The following is a 21354-nucleotide window of genomic DNA, read 5'->3' as shown; positions in this document are numbered from 1 at the left end:
TCGCCACCATTTTCATATGCATAGTTTGCCTGATTTATGTTGTTTACACGCAGTGGTGTAGTGGGGATTTTTGAAGGGGGAGAGGTTGCTATTTTAATGACGTCATTGCGAATGTGAACCCAAATTCACGAATACACTCAGTGATTTGGATTAGCTTCAAAATATAACGTCTTCGTCCTCGCCCATACTACACTTTTGCACCAAATGTTTTTTTTGCACCACAGCCGAACTGTGGCCACACTTATACATTTTCTTAAATAGTTAAATATATAGATATATAGACTTTCCTTTACTTTATTTCTGCATTGTTGCACTGTTGACTTACTCATATGCACTATCACCATGACCACTATCACCATTGCACTACCACCATGACACTCATTCACACAGAGCACCTTAGATCACCTTACCATACTCCACTATGCACAGAGAATCACAGGCTCAGTCCCTGCCTCAGTCATTGTAAAGCCTCTGATTTATTAATCACCACTATGTGGATACTGTTTTTAGAATTGATTTAGATTAAGTGTTAGTATAATTTGTAATTTTGTTATTTGTATTTTAGTATATTTTTATATATTGTATTAAGTGTTAGTATAATTTGTATTTTTAGTATATTTAGCATATTCTTTATCTTCTACTGTCCTTACTGCTTAGTTGTGTTTTTTATATTATATACTTTAATTACTCTTCTGCTGTTAAAGAATGTGTTTGTCTTGTATGTATGCTGCTGAGACCTTGAATTTCCCCTGGGGATCAATAAAGTATCTATCTATCTCTATCTATCTATCTGTTATGATTATCGGTTGTCGGTTATCGTTCGGTATTTTCATTTAGTTGTATCATACAATAAACAGACAAACCATAATGTAGAGTAATGTAATCTAGTGCAGTCTAATCTTCTTGATGCACGTAATAATAACGGGGCAGTCGTGGCCTACTGGTTAGGGCTTCGGGCTTGGCTTCCGGAGGGTTGCCGGTTCGATCCCCGACCAGTAGGAACGACTGAAGTGCCCTTAAGCAAGGCACCTAACCCCTCACTCCTCCCCAAGCGCCGCTATAGCAAGGCAGCTCACTGCTCCGGGTTAGTGTGTGCTTCACCTCACTGTGAGTTCACTGTGAGCTCTGTGTGTTCACTAATTCACTGATGGGATAAATGCAATCACTAATTCACGGATGGGATATACAGTATGCAGACTAAATTCCTTGTATACACAAGTATACTTGGCCGAGAACACCTCTTAGAGGCACCCCTGCTCACACTCAGACAATGCCGCTATTTCAAATTTATTTTATGAAACCATTCTCCTTCCCTGCCCTCAAAATACTTCATTATATCCTCAGTAAGTGGAAACCTATACTCCCTGGTTTTCACGTCCAAAGTAGAACTAGAATGTTTTTCCGAGGAACTGCGAAGTGTGCTTGTTTATGTGTGGTTTACCAATGAGAGCAGGTAGTAGAATAGGGTGCATTTAACTTGGATTCATTCAAGGATTCCAACAGTACCTAATTTTTCAACATCAGGCATACAAGTCAAACATTGTGTGCATTAACATCTGAAATGGCAAATTTATTCTGAGAAAAAAGGAAATCTCATAAAAAAATAAAAAGTTTTTAACAAAAGTTTTAGTGCTGACCCAAAAAAACAGGTGAATGGGAATGATATGGAAACTTAAGACTGATAGTGTGCTTTAGCAAGCACACTAATAAAATAGGCCTTTTCCACCAACAAAGAACTGTGTGTAACAAAGATTAGCTATAAACAACACCACTAAGGGCACCTTCAAGGGCTTACCAGTGAAATACAGAAATACTTTACACAGTGATGATTTCTGTAATCCTCCATGTGTGTAGAGTATATTCTGATATGATAACTCCTGCAGATTGGCAGCTGTATTTATCATTGAATTGTATACCCATATACAGTACACTATAATAGGCATCCAGGCCAATGAAATTATTGCTGAAAGCCTACCTAAATCAAAGCCAGTTCGCAGACTTATCTTTATACATTTGTTTAAATACACAACAAAATAGGATAGTAAGGCATACCACAGTGAGGTAAGGAACTACTTCAATATCATAAACAAGTCAAGTCATTTTATTTGTATAGCACATTTAAACGAATGGAAGTTGACCCAGCAGGGAAGGCAAAAACAATATGCCTTGAAGGTACATAGACAGGTGTGCAAGACTCCATGAATATAGTTATGTAATGTAAAATAGAATAAAACAAATTTAAAAAGATAAAGGTAAAACAAAGCAAAAACATAAATTAAAAGACTATAAAATATAAAAACCAAATGATAAATACCCAAGGATAATACAATATATAAACATTTCAAAACAAAGGATAAAATAAAAAGGCATAAAAAGGAATGAAAAGGAATTAAAAGCAAGAGAATAAAAGTGTGTTTTCAGATTTGTCTGAAAACTGGCAATTGTGTTACAGAATTTGATTTTGGGGGTTGATTTTTGATTCAGAGTTTGGGGTCTACTACAGAAAAGGCTTGGTCCCCTCTGGTTTTAAGGTGTGTCTGGGGGATGGCAAAGAGCTGTTGGGTTGTGGACCTGAGTGATCTGGCGGCAGAGTAAGTGGACAAGAGCTCAGAAATATACTGTACCCTGGAGTGTTTTAAAAACAAAGAGTAAAACTTTAAAATCAATTCTAAATTTAACTGGTAACCAATGAAGCTCAGCTAAAACTGGAGTTATGTACTCAAACTTTTTGGTGCCAGGATTTAAACCAGCATAAGACAGGGCCCTTTAGTCTGACTCTATTTTCCAGGTGATCAATAAGAGTGCCATGATCAGTAGTGTCGAAAGCAGTGCTGAGGTCAAGGAGAATGAGTAATGCACATGATCCTGAGTCAATGGTAAGAAGGATGTCATTATAAACTTGAAGTAGTGCTGATTCTGTGCTGTGGAGGGCTCTGAAACCAGATTGGAATGTATTCAATATATTAAAACTAGCCAGGAAAGAGGAGATCTGCTGGAAAACTACTTTTTCCATGATTTTATGAATAAAAGATGATTTAGAAATGGCTCTAAAATTACTAGGGTCGTTGGGGTCGAGATTGGGTTTTTTCAGCAGTGGTTGCACCACTGCATGCTTGAAACCAGAGGGGACAACACCAGTATATAAGGAGCAGTTCACTATAGCTAACACAATTTGACAAAGGACATATTGAGAGGGGATGACATCAGAGGGGCAGCATGAAGGCTAGCGCGACACTGTGACGTCAAAATTGCGTCATTTCCTCTGTCGCTTTTTCAGATTTTTTTCAGATGCACGCGACAAGCATGATGAGCTTGAAGCCAAGATCAGGGAGCAGGCATGCCTCTATACAGACATTAACCACATTCAGGCATTTCATATAGCCTAGCCCACATCTTAAACTAGATGTACCGCATATCGGTACAAAATATGGCAGCCGCTCAGTAGATCAGTAGATTTGTAGCACTAGCCAAAAAATTTGTAGCACTGTTATAAAACCTTTAAAATCTCTAAAAGTAGGGCAGTTCATCACAGTTCATCCATTGCAACTGGACTGATGAAAGGTCATGTAGGCTACATTGTATTTGGGGAAAGCAGAAGGTATCAGTTTTACATTTATTTCTTTCTTTCTTTATTTACAAATAAAACAATCCCTGTCATTTCCATACAGTTTTCAACAGCTATCAAGAAGAGAGGTCATGCTATGGATTTTTGTGAATGTTTCTTCTTCTGCATTTGCAAGATTTTAGTCATCTTTAGTTCATATGATTTTCAACTTTAAGTAAGTAAGTAAGTATAAGTATATACTTATTTGATCCCGTGAGGGAAATTTGGTCTCTGCATTTATCCCAATCCGTGAATTAGTGAAACACACTCAGCACACAGTGAACACACAGTGAGGTGAAGCACACACTAATCCCGGCGCAGTGAGCTGCCTGCAACAACAGCGGCGCTCGGGGAGCAGTGAGGGGTTAGGTGCCTTGCTCAAGGGTACCTACTGGTCAGGGATTCGAACCGGCAACCCTCCGGTTACAAGCCGTGAAGCGCTAACCAGTAGGTCACAGCTGCCCCAGCTGCTTTATTGTCAATGCACAAAAAATGTTAATACTGCCAATAATCCAGCAAAAGGTAACAAAGATATTTATTTTCAACCAAAGGATTTCTAAGACCTGAAAAAAATCTCTTTCCACCTTAGGAAATTACACAAACTCATCTCTCAGCACCAGCCAGCTAAAATTTCCCTCTGGATGAATAAAGTATCTATCTGTCTATTTAGCTGCACACACCTTGGAAACTAGATGGCAATGATGGTAGTTGTGAATAGCAGCAAACAAAGTCTGAAGTATCATCACAGAGGGTAGTTTTTACTGCCATTGAGGAGAATATTGCAACTAGTGTCGCGACCACCACGCGCGAGTATAAATGGTTACGGCGCTCCTGTGATGTCACAATGTCGCGCTACCGGTCGGGAGTGGCGAGTATGTAGGACGCTTAAAGGTCTATTGTGATCTGACCGATGACTCACCTAAATGTACACATCATATCCATCATCCACACATCACATTGTGCGCTGCGCTGAGCAAAGCCGGCGGCAAGCACAACAAAAATCTTTGGGACGTTACCTCAACCAAGAGCAACCTAGCGGCGAGCGCAGTGCATACCGTGTACAATGTGATAGGCCCCTTTAGCCTCCAAAACATATCCATCCACTGTGTACATTTTGAGATGTAAATGGGTTACACTAGTTATCATTATGTGTCCATAATTAGTTTCCTCATTCGTTTTACTGGTACACAGGGTTGAGCTGCGCCTTGTTTTAGTCCCTTGTTTCTTCTTCAAGGTAAAAGTGGGTGGACTTGCACACTGAGCCAAAAAGTTAGACAAGTCTGGATTCAACATATTTATATTCTTTTTAATCCAGGGCTCTACAAATGTGCAAAAAGTGTTAACGCACTTTTCTGCATTTGTTGCACATTTGTCTGTAGAGCCCTGGATATATGTAAAAGAATACATTAGTTTCACACACATTTTTTTTTGCAATGTTTGCTAAATTACTTGTCAGCACATGTCATTGGCAAGGATCTATCAACATGTTCAAGTACAAAAGTACAACATGTGGGCCCTGGTCATCCATCATTACCTTTGTTTGTGTGGCTGTTTATCGTCTTTTATAGTGGCCCACTGATGAGACTCACGCTCGGCCTGCAAGACTACTCCTATGAAGTTCCCTTGGTCTCCTTACCGGTGAGCATGTACTGGACATACCACATTTACCTCACCATTTACAAACACTGGGCCTGTTTCCTGTACATGAATTAAGTGTAGTACTAAACTAAAAATTTTTCTTCTGTGGCGATCTTAATTGAAATTGCTTAATTGCTTATTCAGAACAATGAAAACCCGGACAAACCCTTTAAAAAATAGTTTCTATCCGAAGGCAATCATGACCCTTAACTCTTAAAATTTGAAATAGTCTGTTCTTGGCCCTTAACCCATTGTGCAAATTCTATTGTGGAGTATGTGTCTTACCAGTGTAATCTGCACAACTTTGTATCACCAGTATAATGATGTATATAGTCTGTACAGAACCATTCCTGTTCATAACCAGTGCAATATATGTTTATATTCTTTTTATATTCTTATATAAGTGTATATATTTAAACTATTTATTGTTCTTATGTATACCTAATGAGTTGACAGCACTTTCAATCTTATTGTACCTTTGTAAAAAGTGGCAATGACCATAAAGACTATCTATCTATCTATCTATCTATATATCTGTGGACAGCTTGTTAGAAAGTGGGGCCACATTTACATGTACATGGTTATTTTGAAAAACGGAGAACGGAGAATTCGCCTCTGAAAACGATCCTTTCTAAAAACTCCAGCCAGAGTGTAGATTTTGGAAAACTTTGGTTGCACGTTTGCATGTAAACTGACAAAAACGGAGGGACTCTAGGACACTCTAGAACTTGCATCTGCGCCAAAAGTGCAACCTATTTTTAGCCTACAGTACATTTTCAGTTGGCTATGGTGATTATGAATGCATTCAAAGTATCAGTCGCATTTATGTTGGTGCAAACTCTTTTTGTTTGTTTGCAATTGCAAATATAGTTTAAAGAGAAAGAGGAAGTGATTTGTTGCTGTTGTTGCTATTTTTGGGATTCTGATTGGCTAACGCGGCCTTGAGCTTCTCGTTACACTGCTACCTACAGGTTTGGCATGCTCTCGACGGCATATATACACGGGTTAGTGTACACGGACGGGACAGGTGTGCACAATGTTATTTTTGAAAACGCCAGCCAGCCATGTGTAAATGTAGCCTGAGTCATCCTGAGACAGTAGTCTTCCTATTCAAAGACTCTGGACCCGATCCTGGTGATCTGAAACGTCTGGTCAGAGACACAATGTTTAAAGACATTTAAGGTGTGTCCAGTCCACATTTGGTAATAAAATGGTGTGATTTTGTAATCAAACGCTGGGTGCTGGGCGCAAAAGGGTTATTCTTATGTTTCTTACGATTTGCATTGAGCTCAATGAGCATCAAACAAACCATACACCACGACATCAACATCAAATTTGACTCCCTGTCTGTTTCACCGACCAGGACTGCAAGAAATCTAGGAGTTGTTCTTGACAACCAACTAAACTTCTCAGATCATGTTGCCTCAGTCGCCCGGGTCATGCCGCTTTTGCACTCTACAACATACGGAAAATCAGGACTTACTTGACTCAAGATGCTACCCAACTTCTGGTTCAGGCAATAGTCATCTCACGACTCGACTACTGCAATGCCCTCCTGACAGGTCTCCCAGCCTGCGCAGTGAAACCACTTCAGATGATCCAGAACGCTGGCGGGCGCCTGGTCTACAACCAACCCAAAAGGGCACATGTTACCCCGCTGCTCATCCAGCTACACTGGCTACCTATGGCGGCCCGCATCAAATTCAAGTCTCTAACGCTTGCCTACAAAGTAGTCTCCGGTTCTGCTCCCACCTACTTGAATGCCCTCATACAGACTTACACTACCTCCAGACGCAAGGCTCCTCTGATCTAACGACGTCTAGCTCTACCACCGGCACGCTCAAGCCAATCCAAACTTTTTTCATCTGTTGTTCCTCGTTGGTGGAACACACTGCCAGTTCCTACAAGGGCAGGGACATCCTTTTCCACTTTCAAAAAACTCCTGAAGACCCAGCTCTTTAGAGAACATCTACTCTCATAGCAACACTTACAACAAGTCTTACTGATCCTAGCACTCACCAGCCGTTTTAAACTGACAAGTAACTGTTAAAAACAGCACTCACATGCGCACTTATTCTTACTGTACTCTAATGTTTTTTTAAACTGTCCTAAAATTGTGAGAATTGTTCTAAAACTTACTGTTTACCATGTTGTTAGTCGCTTTGGTTAAAAAGCGTCAGCCAAATGTAATGTAATGTAATGTAATGTAATGGTTGGTTCTCCAGATGGCATCAGACACACCTACTCACACCTACTTCACACCTACCCATTCTTATCTGATCAGCATGAGGAGAGATATCCTATACATCAGAAATATCACTTATAGAATGTTCCAAACATTCTTACAATTAAATCATTACAATCCTTGTACTGAGACTATTACAACGATACCAAACATGAATACATTTACATTTCATGACATGGATACAGTATAGCAAGGTAACATCCTTTGTCTTGTGGATCTGATAGCCATTGGAACCAGTACATTAGCATTTCATTGGGGGAGGGGAGGGTGTCTTGCTTAATGCCAAGAGGGGCCACATGGCTAACTAAAACTAGTCTTGAAACCCTAAAATTATTGCCATCATGTGTCATTTTGCTGGAGATTGGAGGCATTTTGCATTTTGTGTGAGCAATTGTGGGTTTTGTGTGTAGAGTTTTAAAAACGTGACATGACCTAATGTCGGAAAGGCAGGACGTTTAAAAAAATGAAAAAATTGTCGGAGTGGTGGGATGTTGAAAACAATGGAAGTGTCGCCACTCCGACAATTAGACCTCAATGTCGGAGTGGGGGTATGTCGGAATTGATGGCGGTACCCCCGGAAAATCCCCTGCGTCTCTCGCTGTACTGAAATGTGGCAGAGCCTGCCAGGTGCTGACACTGAGTCGGAAAGCACTGCCTGTCACAAGGGCACTGAACTGAACAGTGAATACACCTAAAAGATAAGTAAAAGGAAAAGGCAACATAAGTACCGGAGAGGTCTCGTCCATTTCACAGTCCCTGCCTTGACGGAGCTTCCTGCTACCTAGATATTGCTGCCAAACTCGGACCCTTGGTCTGTAACATGGTGTGAATCTCATTATACCCATTCATTTGTTTCTATTTTCTATTTCCCAGAGTCCTGTGAGGGAATCGTTATCTCAGGCTGATCTTGCACTCAGTCCCATGTTCCAGGACAAGCTGCAAACCCAAAACCAGGCCTTATCTCTCAGTATCCTTTGGGCTGGTGGGAGATAGATACTCAACATTTGTATGTGGGCAAATCACATGCACAACAGCAAACTTTGAATTAAAGAAGACCCATCTTGTTTTCTGTTCCAAAACAATACTGTTTCCAAAAATACTGAAAAATACTGCAATGATTGTGAAACAACCTTTAGAGGTGTACCTTCACGGGAATGTTGGAAAATGAACACTCTAAAGAATATCTGGGTTCATTGAATTCAACATAGAATTTTAGAACCTTGAATTGTTGAGGAACAGAATCTTACGTTAGAATGTTCAAAAACCCACACCTAATATAATTTGCCTGACCATTTGCTACAGTTATCTTTCCTTGAATTACAAATGCACAGATAGTTTTGAAATCCACATGCTGTATTTGGCATCCACTCTCGTTGCACAAAAAGTGAGAACTTATTTAGGCTATTTAAAGGAACCATATGTAAGATTGTGGCCAAAACTGGTACTGCAATCACTTTCAAAATACTGTAGAGCGGTGTATCCCCTCCCCCATCCCCCCTGACTCGAGGTTGCCAACCCGGATGCCGAAACACGACTGACTTTGTGATTAGTAGATAGGTAGAGGGTGGCGCATCAGGCCAAAACACAACATGACATGACAAAACACAACATCAACATCAGTTGAGGGCTGCAACTTCACTTTTTAAAAGACAATATCCTGGCCGGACTACTGTTGTCAGTGATATAAGTATTTGAAGTGAACATGATTTCTTAATGTCTAGTGACATATCAGGGCCATTTTATGATTAATTGAAATACATTTCTTACATACGGTTCCTTTAATTTTTATAAATAAACTGTTGATTTAATGATTATGATTTTATTAATAGACTGTTGATTTAATGATAATGTAATGTTTATTGATGTCATTACAAGCTGCTTTTGATAAAAGTGTCTAATGCTAATTGCTAAAATGCTAAATACTAGCCTAGTCTTGCTGACAAATCTATCTATCTGGGTCATTCCGTGTCAAATCAGATAAGGTTGTTGCTGCATCTCAGATTTTGTTCAAACCTTGTCTATATCAAGAATGCACCAAGGCCTGTAGAATATTTCTGTTCAAACCCTATGTCTTCATATTATTTTCAGCCCTAATTCAGTTTTACAGCCTGATCATATTGTCTGGTAAGCAATGTTTGGGCATTAATATAATGAAAAGTATTATTCATAGGCAGCCCAAACTTTGTACACAATTGGTATCAATCATTATTTTTTTCTTAACTAATTGAATGCCAAGCTGTTTTCGGAAGCTTTGTCCTAGAGTGCCAGAAATCTAGACCATTGTTGATGATTTTTGTACAGCCACAGCATATTCTGTGTTATAGCTATGAACACAAACTATGGCTCGTTTGAAAGGTGAGACTTTAAGCTCTCAGTGGGTGCAAACCGTGTATTTCTACACGCCTCTGTTCCTGAGAAGCCTCTGTTCCCAAGCTAAACAGTGGCTAGTTTTCATCAAAATCGCTGTTTTTTTTTCCTAGAAATGGAGATATAATGTCTTTCATGAAAAATGAAGTGTTGCCTGTAAAGTTTCCGGGAAGTGACCTGGCGAGACTGCCACCTAGTGATAGACCCACAAAAATGGCCTGGTTTTGAGCTGACGTGCATGCGTCACTGATTCGACCCAAAGCGGCAACCGAGTTATGATAAAATGTCCAGATAAAATGTCCAGATTGTGCGTTTTCATGAGTTTTCGATCGTCACATATTTCATTTCCATTCATCACAGAGTTCCCAAAATCACATATAAGGTGTGTTAGAGTGTCTAGTTTCGTAATTTTTTTTAAAAAAGAGCTAAAAACGTAATATTACGTTTTTGGCACTCAACGCATGGGAAGGAAAAACGTAATATTACGTTTTTGGCACTCAATAAGTTAACATACTATATCTTATTAATTAATATTGCACCAATATTTGAGCTCTCCACATATAATGTGGCCATATATTGAGACAATTTTAAGGATTGAACTAGGGGAGGTTGTGTGTTTCGGTCTTTTTTATAGGATTAAAATGGCATGTGGGGTAGCTAGTAGGCACTCAAACCTCTATGTGAAAGTAGCTCAGCGTATGGGCAATTAGTCTACAAAGTGCCAATGTTGTACCATAGATAAATTAATTCAATCAAAATCATTTGGGTAACACTTTATTTTAATGTGTATATATATATATATATATTAATGTTTAATGTTATTTTAACCTAATTAGGTACAGTGGTACAAAATGTGTAACAACATGTACTATCAGGTACTATCATTGTACTTGCATTATGTATTTGTGGGTACCTACATATAGTTGTTACTTTGTAATACTGAGTGCTTTTACAAAACTTTGCCAATTTACCTAAATTTTCATCAGAGGCTAGGAACTGACCTGAGACCTGCTGGATGGGGTAAATCTGGTCATGATAGATTTGACATACAAACCATTCTTAGCTCCAGTCAAGGCCTCATTGTCTTCAGTGTACATGTAACAGCTGTGCTGCTACAATCTTGTTACTCTTTGATACAGTGGAATAGACCTATTAAGTGTACCAGTTAATTACTTACATGTACATATGACATGTATGTTGTGTATGTTGTATGAAAATTTAGGAAATTGGCAACTATATGTAGGTACTCACAAATACTCAATACAAGTACAATGATAGTACCTGATAGTACATGTTGTTACACAGGTTCACTGTACCTAATTAGGTAGGTACACTGTAACAGCGCCCTGTTACCCCTGTGTATGTAAACCCTCTGTCTCCTCTCAGTCTTTGTCGGTTATTAGTCTATGTGGGTTGTGTTTAGAATAAAGATTCTTGCCATTCTAAGATTCCCTTCCCTTCCCTTCCCTTCCCTTGCCTTGTCATACTTTGCCCTGTGTTTGGGTCAAGCTCTCCCTGTGCAACCGTGACATATACTCAGTATTACCAGTTTTGCACTTTTTTCCATATCTAGGGCCTTATATAAAACTAATGTGAATGCAGTACAAATGTTTAATGATCATATTGTAACGAGAACATGACTGTCTTCCACTTATTCTTTTCAAGACATTAATGCCCAAACATGGCCTCCAAGAGAAGGCATTTCTGAGAATGTAAAACTTACAAAATCAAGGGTGAAAAAATGTATGAAAACATTGGCATTTAACAAAAATATTTTACTGGTCATAGTTTTGGGACCTAAATATTAGGAAGACAAACTTTCAACAAAATCTGAGACAGTGCAGCAACCATTTTCCTGGATTTTGTCCGATTTTCACACGGAATGACCGATCTATCTGTTCTCCCAGTTGTCCCCAGGAAAGCAGTTGAATGTGGCTAAAAGCGTGTATTTCCTCTTGATGGAGGACTATCTGACTCACTTCCTGCCTCTGTGGGGCAGTATGCCAATATATCCCAATGAGGATGCCACAGTGGGGGATTTAACATTGGGAAGGTCGTGGTAAGCAACATTCTTTTACAGCTCATTATGTGTTCTGCCGTAGTAGTAGTAGTAGTAGTAGGCAAGTAGTAGAAGTATTAATAGTAGTAGTAGGTTGGTAGTAGTATGTTGCTCCATAAGGGGGTTGGAAACAGGTCAGAATTCAGGAAGAGCTGCTTCATTTCTGAGACAAGGACAAGACTGTTGTAAGCAGCGATATCTTTCTCTGGGCAATTAGCTGTATAATAACCCAACAAGGAAATTAAAACTCTATCAGGAGGACAGACTCTGATAAATGTGGACATTAAAGCTGCAGTTGCCAAGATTTTTTTTATCTTATTCACTGAAACTGGCACTATGCTCCGACAGAACAACATAAATCAGCCAGTTTTAGAAAAAAAAACGAACTTCTACCTCCACCTAGAGACTGTTATTTGCTGTGTGAGATCTGATTGTCAATCACAGTCTGGTGCGCACTGACGAGCACAAACTCGATGAGAGGGTGCTCGGTGGTAGTGGGGGAGGGGCATGAGAGTTGTAAACATTCAACATTTTGGCTAAGTCCCCTTAATCTGTCAGACTTGCCAACTGTAGCTTTAAGGTGGTCACTGACTCAGCTTACCTGATTTTCTCAGATGGATTGTTCCAGCCACAGGGTCCTGACTGCAAATGCCCTGTCCCCTTTAGTTTTCAACCAGGCCTCTGGAACAGTTAAAGGTGCCATGTGTAAGAATTGAGGTTAAAATATCCAAAAAATGAGCTACACGCATCAAAAGAATGAGAAGAAATAAGGGCGATGATGTCATTAAAAAAATGACAAGGTATATAGTGCTAGTGTATAGTGCTGCAGAGATATCAACCTGAATTAGCATGCTAAATTACTGGCCACAGCCCGACAGGTGTCATAATACCAGTTTCAGCCATGGGAGGCGGGCAACATAACCGCCAGCCAAACTGCAATACACGTTTCTCGGTTGTTACTCTAGGGTAGACCAACTCACTTTCTGGAGGTATACTGCCCCCATCTTTTATGGAATGTGGAGTATGAATTGATTTTTTGGCGGACATTACACATGGCACCTTTAAAGGAAGACACCAACTTTTTGAGAAATTAGCTTATTTGCCATCTACTTCAGAGTTAGATCAGAAGATACATACTCTTCTCTTCTCTATGCATGCAGCAGCCCAATCTGACACCATTAACCTACTGTAGCTTAGCATAATTAACTGAAAGTGGGTTACACCAGTTAGTCTATAACTCGTTTTTGGCTAACCGTCTTGCAAATGTAATTATCATATGGAAATTATTTTGCCTGATGGAATCTTCCATTAGCTATCATTGAATAAAACATGCACAGATATGTTTGAATGTTATAATGTTTGAAATGCATTGCTTTAGGTGATCTGATCAACGTCACATTCATTAGAACTCCCAGTCCTGGATGTGTTTGAACAAGTTAGAGTTTATATGTTATATTATATATATATGTTATATTTAGCAACCTATTTTTATGCTTCAATTCTAATTTTAGTGTGAGTCAGTTCACATTCATTAGAACCCCCATTGTTCCGTACCTGTCTGAACGAGTTTACAGCCTGTGCGTCAGTGTGTGTGCGTCACAAATAATTTTGAAATGTAATATTTAGCAATTGTTATGCTTTAGTTCTAATTTTAGAGTTTTAGAGTAGAGTGAGTCAGTTTGGATTGCCTTGGGTGATCTGATCAACCTCACTTTCATTAGAACTCCAATTGTCCCATACATGTCTGAACGAGTTAGAGTTTACAGCCTGTATGTGAGTGAACTAATATTTGTAACTTTTATAACCCGATTCAGATCGTAGCCAACATAATGCTCTTGCCATTGTCAACATATTCCTTGACAATCAGTAATGAATGTTTATTACATATTAACTACAAGATTACATGACATTATTTAGCTCAAAGCTCAAAGATAGGGACAGTCCCCCTGGAGCAATTTGGGGTAAGGGCCTTGCTCAGGGCCACAACGATGGCAGTTGGGAATCAAACCCACAACATAATCACTTTATTGCTTTTTTTTACAGTGTATTCAGGCGACAGATAGCTAGCGAACCATGAAGAGATGCTTTAGCTTAGATGTTTATACAGGTCATGTAAATAAAAGATGAGATATCTTGACAGCACCATTTAAGACCATAGTTAGGCTGATTGTGCATTTTATGACTAAAGCATGAAAAAATCACCATATAATCTTCACCCCCTAAGGTTTATTTCAGATTTGGAGGCTAGATATTTGCTGTATAATATACACATCTTTGAGGAGTAAAATATTTTTCCAAGTCTGCGCGTCGGGGTTCTGTTCTCCCTGTCTGGACTTATTTTCTGATAGTTACCGGTGGACAATACATTATCTCTTACTTCAAACTGGTTGCTTGAGTTCATTAAGACAGTATAAATGGAACCTTTAATTGGCAACATTCTAATCACAAATTATTATTTATTTTTTCAGCTTTAGGCCTAGACTGCTGTTATGCCTATATATATATATATAAATATATATATATAGATAGATAGATAGATAGATAGATACAGTAGATTGATACAGTAGATAGATTTATCTGACATTATAAGCATTATAAACATTACCATCACCCTAGAATTACCATAAACTCAATTGTTAACCCCCAAGTCTCTCCAGAGGTCGAGGCATCCACCAATTGTGAAGTCTTTTACTGAGAAAATTAACCACATCAGAGCACAGTTCACTCTTGTTGTATCTGACACCCCACCCCATTTCCCCATTGCTACAGCTACTTTTTTGACCAATTTCAAGCAGTGTCCTACACTGAACTATGGGACATTAGCACATGAAACCATCAACAGCCCCACATGAGCCTATCCCTTCACTGATCATCAAATATGCTTTTGATGTTATTGGTCCCTCCATTCAATTATTCTTAACTCCTGCCTTGCCACTGGCACCGTTCCTATATGTTTCAACCATGCGGTTGTCCGGCCTATGCTAAAGAAACATAATCTGGATGCAAAATGTCCTAATAATTTCCGGCCTATCTCTAAACTGCCTATTGTCTCAAAAATGTTGGAAAAAGTGATGTTAACACAGCTGCTTCCATACCTCAACACAACAGAGATCCTACCATCTGGTTTCAAAGCCTGAGACAGCCCTGTTAAAGGTGACAAATGACCTGTTGCTCACCCTTGACTCAGGTGATAATGTCATTCTGGTTCTGTTGGATTCTACTGCATTTGACACTGTGTACACTGCTAGAGCAACTTGAACAGTGGGTTGGCATTAAGAGTACAGCTCTAAACTGGTTTTACTCCTACCTCCACCAAAGTTATTTCTTCTTTAGTATCTCCAGTACTCCTCATCGCCTACCCCTGTGTCTTTTGGTGTCCCCGAGTGATCCGTTCTTGGTCCAGTACTTTTCTGCCTTTAGGTAGCATCATTATGAAATTAAATATTTCATTCCATTTCTATGCAGATGACTCCCAACTTTACATGTACATCCCACTTAAATCCGGCAACTCCATGCAGCCTCTTTTAGACTGTTTGGAAGAAATTGAAATCTGGATGGCTAACAACTTCTTTCAGTTAAATGACGACAAAACTGAAGTTGTTGTCTTTGGCCCTTTAAAAAAAAAAGTCCATCTCTGCCAACCTTGGTCCCCTTGCCCCTATGTTAAATCCCATGCACGTAACCTGGATGTTATTTTAGACTCCAATCTTAACCTGTTGTAAAGACCAGTTTATCAATTAAGAATAATTTCCAAACTCAGGTCTGTTGTCATACAATGATCTGGAAAGTCATCCATGCCTTCATAACCTCCAACCAGACTATTGTAACTCTCTCTACTTTGGTCTCCCACTGACACTGTTGGCATGGCTTCAAGGTCCAAAATGCAGCGGCTAGGCTACTCACAAACATAAAAAGGCGTGAACACATTACACCTGTCCTGGCCTCCTTGCACTGGCTTCCAGTCCAGTCTAGGATACATTTTGAAATACTGCTGATGGTTTTTAAAGATCTTCACTCCCTGACCCCCAGCTACATAGCTGGTATCATTCATCCCCATGTATCCCCCACCCTCTGATCCTTATTCTGTGGCTAATACGCTATGTACAGCACTTTGGCCAGTGTGAGCTGTGTTGAAATGTGCTCTAAAAATAAACTTAACTTACTTACTTATACATAGTGGAATGGTAGATGGTAAATAATATGATAAAGAGAAATTTAATTCCTTTTTAATGTCATGTCTCAATGGCTGTGTATGTCCAGGCTAACAGTCTCCTTAGCAACTGCTAGAACGCTTTGTAGTGCTACTGCATGATAGGACAAGTGACATCATGGAGGGGAATGAGGCCAGAAAATACCTGTTCACACAGAAATGTAGAACTTTAGAGAACATCCCACCCACAAAGGCTGCACTTGAGCAAAATATTAAGCGGGCCACTTATCAAACCAGTGTATGGTACTAAGCTAAGATTAGGGCTGGGTGAAGGATGAGACAGGATGGCAGCCTCTTAATGAGCTTGTGTGGCTTGGTAGCTTGCTGTGATCCCAGGATGTCTGTAGTGGGTGAGAAATGCACGCTGACATCCCATATGGATAAGGGTTAATTTGTTGTGCTTAGAGATACTAGCGTAGTTCTACTACCTATCAAACTGCAACTGTGTGTCACTGGCGCTCTCACAGATACTACCATTGGAGGCATTTTCAGTCAAAAAAGTCCATAAAAATGCCAGTTCATAGAAATGTGAAACATGTACAGTAGGCACATGCAACAGACAACATTTGCTTTCTTTGAACAGGTTGAACAACCAGTCCACAGGTATGTTTTCCTTGAGAACCAGGAACCTAATAAGAAGTCAGGCCTCCAAAAAAGCAGAACAAGCCTGCCAAGACAACTGGGCATCGTGGACAATGTTACAGGTAAGACACCTGTGACACAGGTAAGATAAACACATTTGTGATATACATACACAATCATAGATGCAATCAAATGCACTTGAGAAAAGCAGGTGATGGGGCACGTGGCCTTTGGGGTCAGACGTGTTTAACACACACACACACACACACACACACACACACACACACACATACACACACAGCACTCGCCACAAACGCCACATGCCCCTTGATTTGCTCTTTTCTTAAGTGCATTTGAGTGCATCTGTGATTATGTATTAAATGTATTTGTCTTGTCATTGGCGGACACTTATTTTAAACACACACACATTGACAGACACTCATATTTTATAGCATTTCCTGTTGTTGTCCCTGCAGATCTTTGTGGAGATCTGGATGGCAGACTTCAACACGCAGGGAGAGCGTCCTGGTGATGTGACAGTAATCCACCATATTGTGCTTGTGTCTTTATTAATGTGCTGTTTTGGAGGAACCTCAGTAGATGTTGAAATGTGTTGATGTGGAAGTGCACAGAGGTGGCAAGCCCCTGTCTTCAGAAAGTGAAAGTCCTAGCCATGTATTGGTTACACACACACACACACACACACACACACACACATATACACATACACATGCACATACACATACACATACACACACACACATACACATAAACACACAAAAATCACTGAAAAAGAGGAGGTTAATCAAAGTGAACACAAAATTAAATGTTTTTTTTATTAGGGTGACCACTCAAAAACACTATAGATTGGAGCAGCCTGTAAAGCATCTGATGTGAAGTCACATATAACATCTCAAATTGCTTCTGCTATGACAGAAACAGCAGGTGCTACTTCCCAGCGAGGCCCACATGTTGGCACTCAGGCAGCTGCTGAAACACCTCCATGCTTTTTCTGGACGATCGATGCAAAACCCTGACATGGGCGAGGTTGGGTAAGCATCCTGTCCTCAACTTCTCCTTCTGCTATGTGCACGCAAATATTTCCTTTGAAATAATTAACGGTAATGTTGTTGGAGTGTCTATTTACACCCCTGGTACAAACAGCCACACAGTTGAGCTATTCACACCCTGTGACATAACAACAAAAAGACGTTGCTCACTTACACAAAAAACATTGCGGACATTCGTTTTTTCGTCAGCAGAAAGTGAAGAATTCTGAAAGGTTTTGGCACTAATATCTGTTCAAATTAAGTTTTAGATTGAAAAAGTTGTGTTTTATTTTCATAATCTTCGTTCAGTGAACACATACAGTACAACCGTCAGTTTGTTATTTAACAGAAATGTTGTGAATATGGCGCTCAGGCCTATAAACTATAAGTTTACCTGCAAACACCACTCTAGTTGTGGAGGTAGATAGTGCAGTGGTCACATGGTTTAGCACGTGGGAGACCGGGGTTTGATTCCTGCATGACGCATTTTGGCAGAGTGAGTGAAGAGAGAAGGCACGCAATTTGAACAAGAAATTGGTTCTCAAATGGAAGTTGATTGCAACAATTAGCTAGTTCACGCACCAGGGTGTAAATACTGTAGCATACATTACAATATACACCAGGGTACCATTAGCATCCACTTCTAACTATACATTAATGTATTGATGCAAACAGCATACCTTATTCAGAGTGTCTATTACACAGCTGAGCTATTCACACCCTGTGACGTAACAACAAAAACATGTTGCTGTTTTTTTTTTTATATTGTGTGATCAATATGCCAGAGTAAATGCACTGGGGTGCAAATATCATACACTGATATTTTTACCAGATGGTATTAATAGAACACATTGCTGTGTGCACCGGGGTACGAATAGCATTGATATTTGTACCAGACGGGGTATTAGAACACAACGCTGTGTGCACCGGAGAGTTCACTTCTATTTGCACCAGGCTACGGATAGCATACACTGCTAATCAGGGTTGGGTAGTAACGGATTACATGTAATCTGGATTACGTAATCAGATTACAAAAATCAAGTAACTATAATCAGCCCAGATTACAATAAAAAAAATTGTGTAATCAGATTACAGTTACATTGTTGAGGATTACCTGATTACATTTTATCATGCAAACAATGCAACTTTTTTATGATAGCCTAGCTATCTTTTAATTTGACAATTTGACTTTTTAGACTTTTTTAAGATATAGTTAAGAACAAAATTATTCATACACCTGGCAAATATTGAAGACAATGTGGTAAAAACATGGAATAAAAAAAGTGTGTTCAAAATTATTCATAGAGAAGAAATAATAAAGGTCTGCACACTGATTGAAGCTCCCAAACGTGGATTTAGTTGTTTGGGAGCTTCAATCAGTGTGTGGACCTTTATTATTTCTTCTCAGTTACTTTTTTTGGTCCAGCACCTGCACTCCTGTGATGTGTGCGCACTCCTTCGTTTCCCAAAATTATTCATAGCCTTTTTAAACAATCACGATTGAGGTCCGCTCTAAAATGTTGATATTGTTCTCTGTTAACCATTTCTTGTTTGGCTGAATGTTTTGGATCATTGTGTGGTTTAATGTTCAAATGCTGCCTTTTGGGGCAGCCATGGCCTACTGGTTAGGGCTTCAGCCTTAGGGCTTGCCGGTTCGACTTCACTAATTCACAGATTGGGATAAATGCAGAGACCAAATGTCCCTTACGGGATCAAAAGATATACTTACTTACCTGCCCCAATAGTATGTAAGTTTGTATCTCGGCACACTGCCTGATCTTTTCCTCCTAATCTTAATGTAGCCTCTTGTTTTAGTGTTACTGTTTACTTTGAGAAAGTCACCAGGCCCTCCTGGTTGAAAAACATCCCAAAATAATAATTTTCTCACCCCTACAATTGAAATGGACATGGTGTCATTTAGGTTTAATGCTTCCCTTTTTTATGCCAATCTCAGGCCATGTCCCTGGGTCCAAAAAATCCAGCGAAAGCTAAATTCTTTGTCCAGGTGTGCACTTATAAAGGTTAAGCTGAGTTGTGCATGTTTGGAGAAGAGTGGAGAAAAATAGGATGAGAATTCTTTCATCAATTCTGTGGTGGTGTCTTTTACTTAAGGGGCATATTTATTGAAGTAATCCTAAAGTAATCAGATTACGTTACATGTTTTTGGTAATCCAACTGATTACGTTACTGATTACAAAAATCACCATGTAATTTGTAGTCAGTAATGGATTACATTTCACACTAATCTGACCCAACCCTGCTGCTAATTGTACCAGGGATGCAAATAGCCTTACCCTAAACACTAGTATGTTAAAGTGTTCATGTCCACACAGCTTGCATGAGAAAAATCACAGTGCACTCACAGTCACACTTATGAGTAGTGTTCAGGCAAATATACATGCAGTGGTGTGTCACTGTAGCTAATATCATATCACCTTCACACTAAATGACATTTTATCAGTAGCCTAAACAATGTTTGAACAGGCAAGCCAACCCGTTCTCATCTAAGGGCGTCATATAAGGCAGTTTTGTCACATCCTTCGGCGTTTTCTATCCACACATATAGCACCCTCTTGCGTGCAGATGACACGCACAAGGCTTTCAACCAACTTCAGCGTAAAACCACCCGCATTGTTATTAGATGCTCTGGGCTTTACTCGTCATTAATTCACCCCAATGTTGAATCATGCATCACACTTGACTTTTTATAGGTCTATCCTACATAAACTGGCATGCAGCATATTGTTTTCACTAAAAGGAATAAATAAAGTATAAGTATATATACTCTTTTGAACACGTGAGGGAAATTTGGTCTCTGCATTTATCACAATCCGTGAATTACTGAAACACACTCAGCACACAGTGAACACACAGTGAGGTGAAGCACACACTAATCCCGCCGCAGTGAGCTGCCTTCTACAACAGCGGCGCTTGGGGAGCAGTGAGGGGTTAGGTGCCTTGCTCAAGGGCACTTCAGCCGTTCCCACTGGTCGGGGCTCGAACCGGCAACCCTCCGGTTAAGTCCGGAGTGCTAACCAATGGGCCACGGCTGCCCCAATAGAAGCATATAACAGCATTAGCAGCATACATAAACACACCCAGTCATTGCATACGTCATTGTAGTGCGTCATTGTAGCTAATATCATATTACCTTCACACTAAATGACATCTTATCAGTAGCCTAAACAATGTTTTAACAGGCTGGCACATTCCTGTTTGCTATCATGCGTCACACTTGACTTTTTATAGGCCTATCACACTTATCAATGCAATACTGTTAGTGAATTAATAGAATAGAATAGAACAGGTCTTTATTATGATTTTCACAGATACAACAGAATTTAAAGTGCTCTCCAGTCAGTGCATCATTCATTGAGTCTATAAAAAATATTTATTTAAGTGCTAGTGTTGCTTAAAAAATAATAAATAGAAACATATAACAGCATCAGAAGCATACAGTACATAAACATACACAGTCAAACACACCCAGTCATTGCATAAAAAACATTATGAACACAGGCATTGCATAAAAACAGTATGAACATCTAGACATGCATACTTTCTGTCATTGCATTGATCCATTTCATATCAGATTCCATT

At 39.5% G+C, this 21354-nt stretch overlaps 1 protein-coding gene across 1 annotated transcript in view; it reads left to right on the top strand.

Moving 5' to 3' along the window:
- LOC125294887 (sphingomyelin phosphodiesterase 4-like) overlaps positions 1 to 21354 on the top strand; it is a 63468-nt gene that overhangs the window by 6417 nt on the left and 35697 nt on the right. Inside the window, exons 4-10 of the mRNA XM_048243935.1 lie at positions 5173 to 5242; positions 8361 to 8454; positions 8819 to 8871; positions 11762 to 11913; positions 16707 to 16827; positions 17182 to 17244; positions 17642 to 17757. Of these exons, the coding sequence (XP_048099892.1) occupies positions 5173 to 5242; positions 8361 to 8454; positions 8819 to 8871; positions 11762 to 11913; positions 16707 to 16827; positions 17182 to 17244; positions 17642 to 17757 (669 nt within the window). The remainder of the gene's footprint in view (positions 1 to 5172; positions 5243 to 8360; positions 8455 to 8818; positions 8872 to 11761; positions 11914 to 16706; positions 16828 to 17181; positions 17245 to 17641; positions 17758 to 21354) is intronic.

This window comes from Alosa alosa, chromosome 5 (assembly GCF_017589495.1).
Source record: "Alosa alosa isolate M-15738 ecotype Scorff River chromosome 5, AALO_Geno_1.1, whole genome shotgun sequence".
Lineage (NCBI taxonomy): Eukaryota > Metazoa > Chordata > Actinopteri > Clupeiformes > Clupeidae > Alosa > Alosa alosa.
The sequence above is the reverse complement of the archived record's forward strand: the minus strand, read 5'-3'. Positions and strand labels throughout refer to the sequence as shown.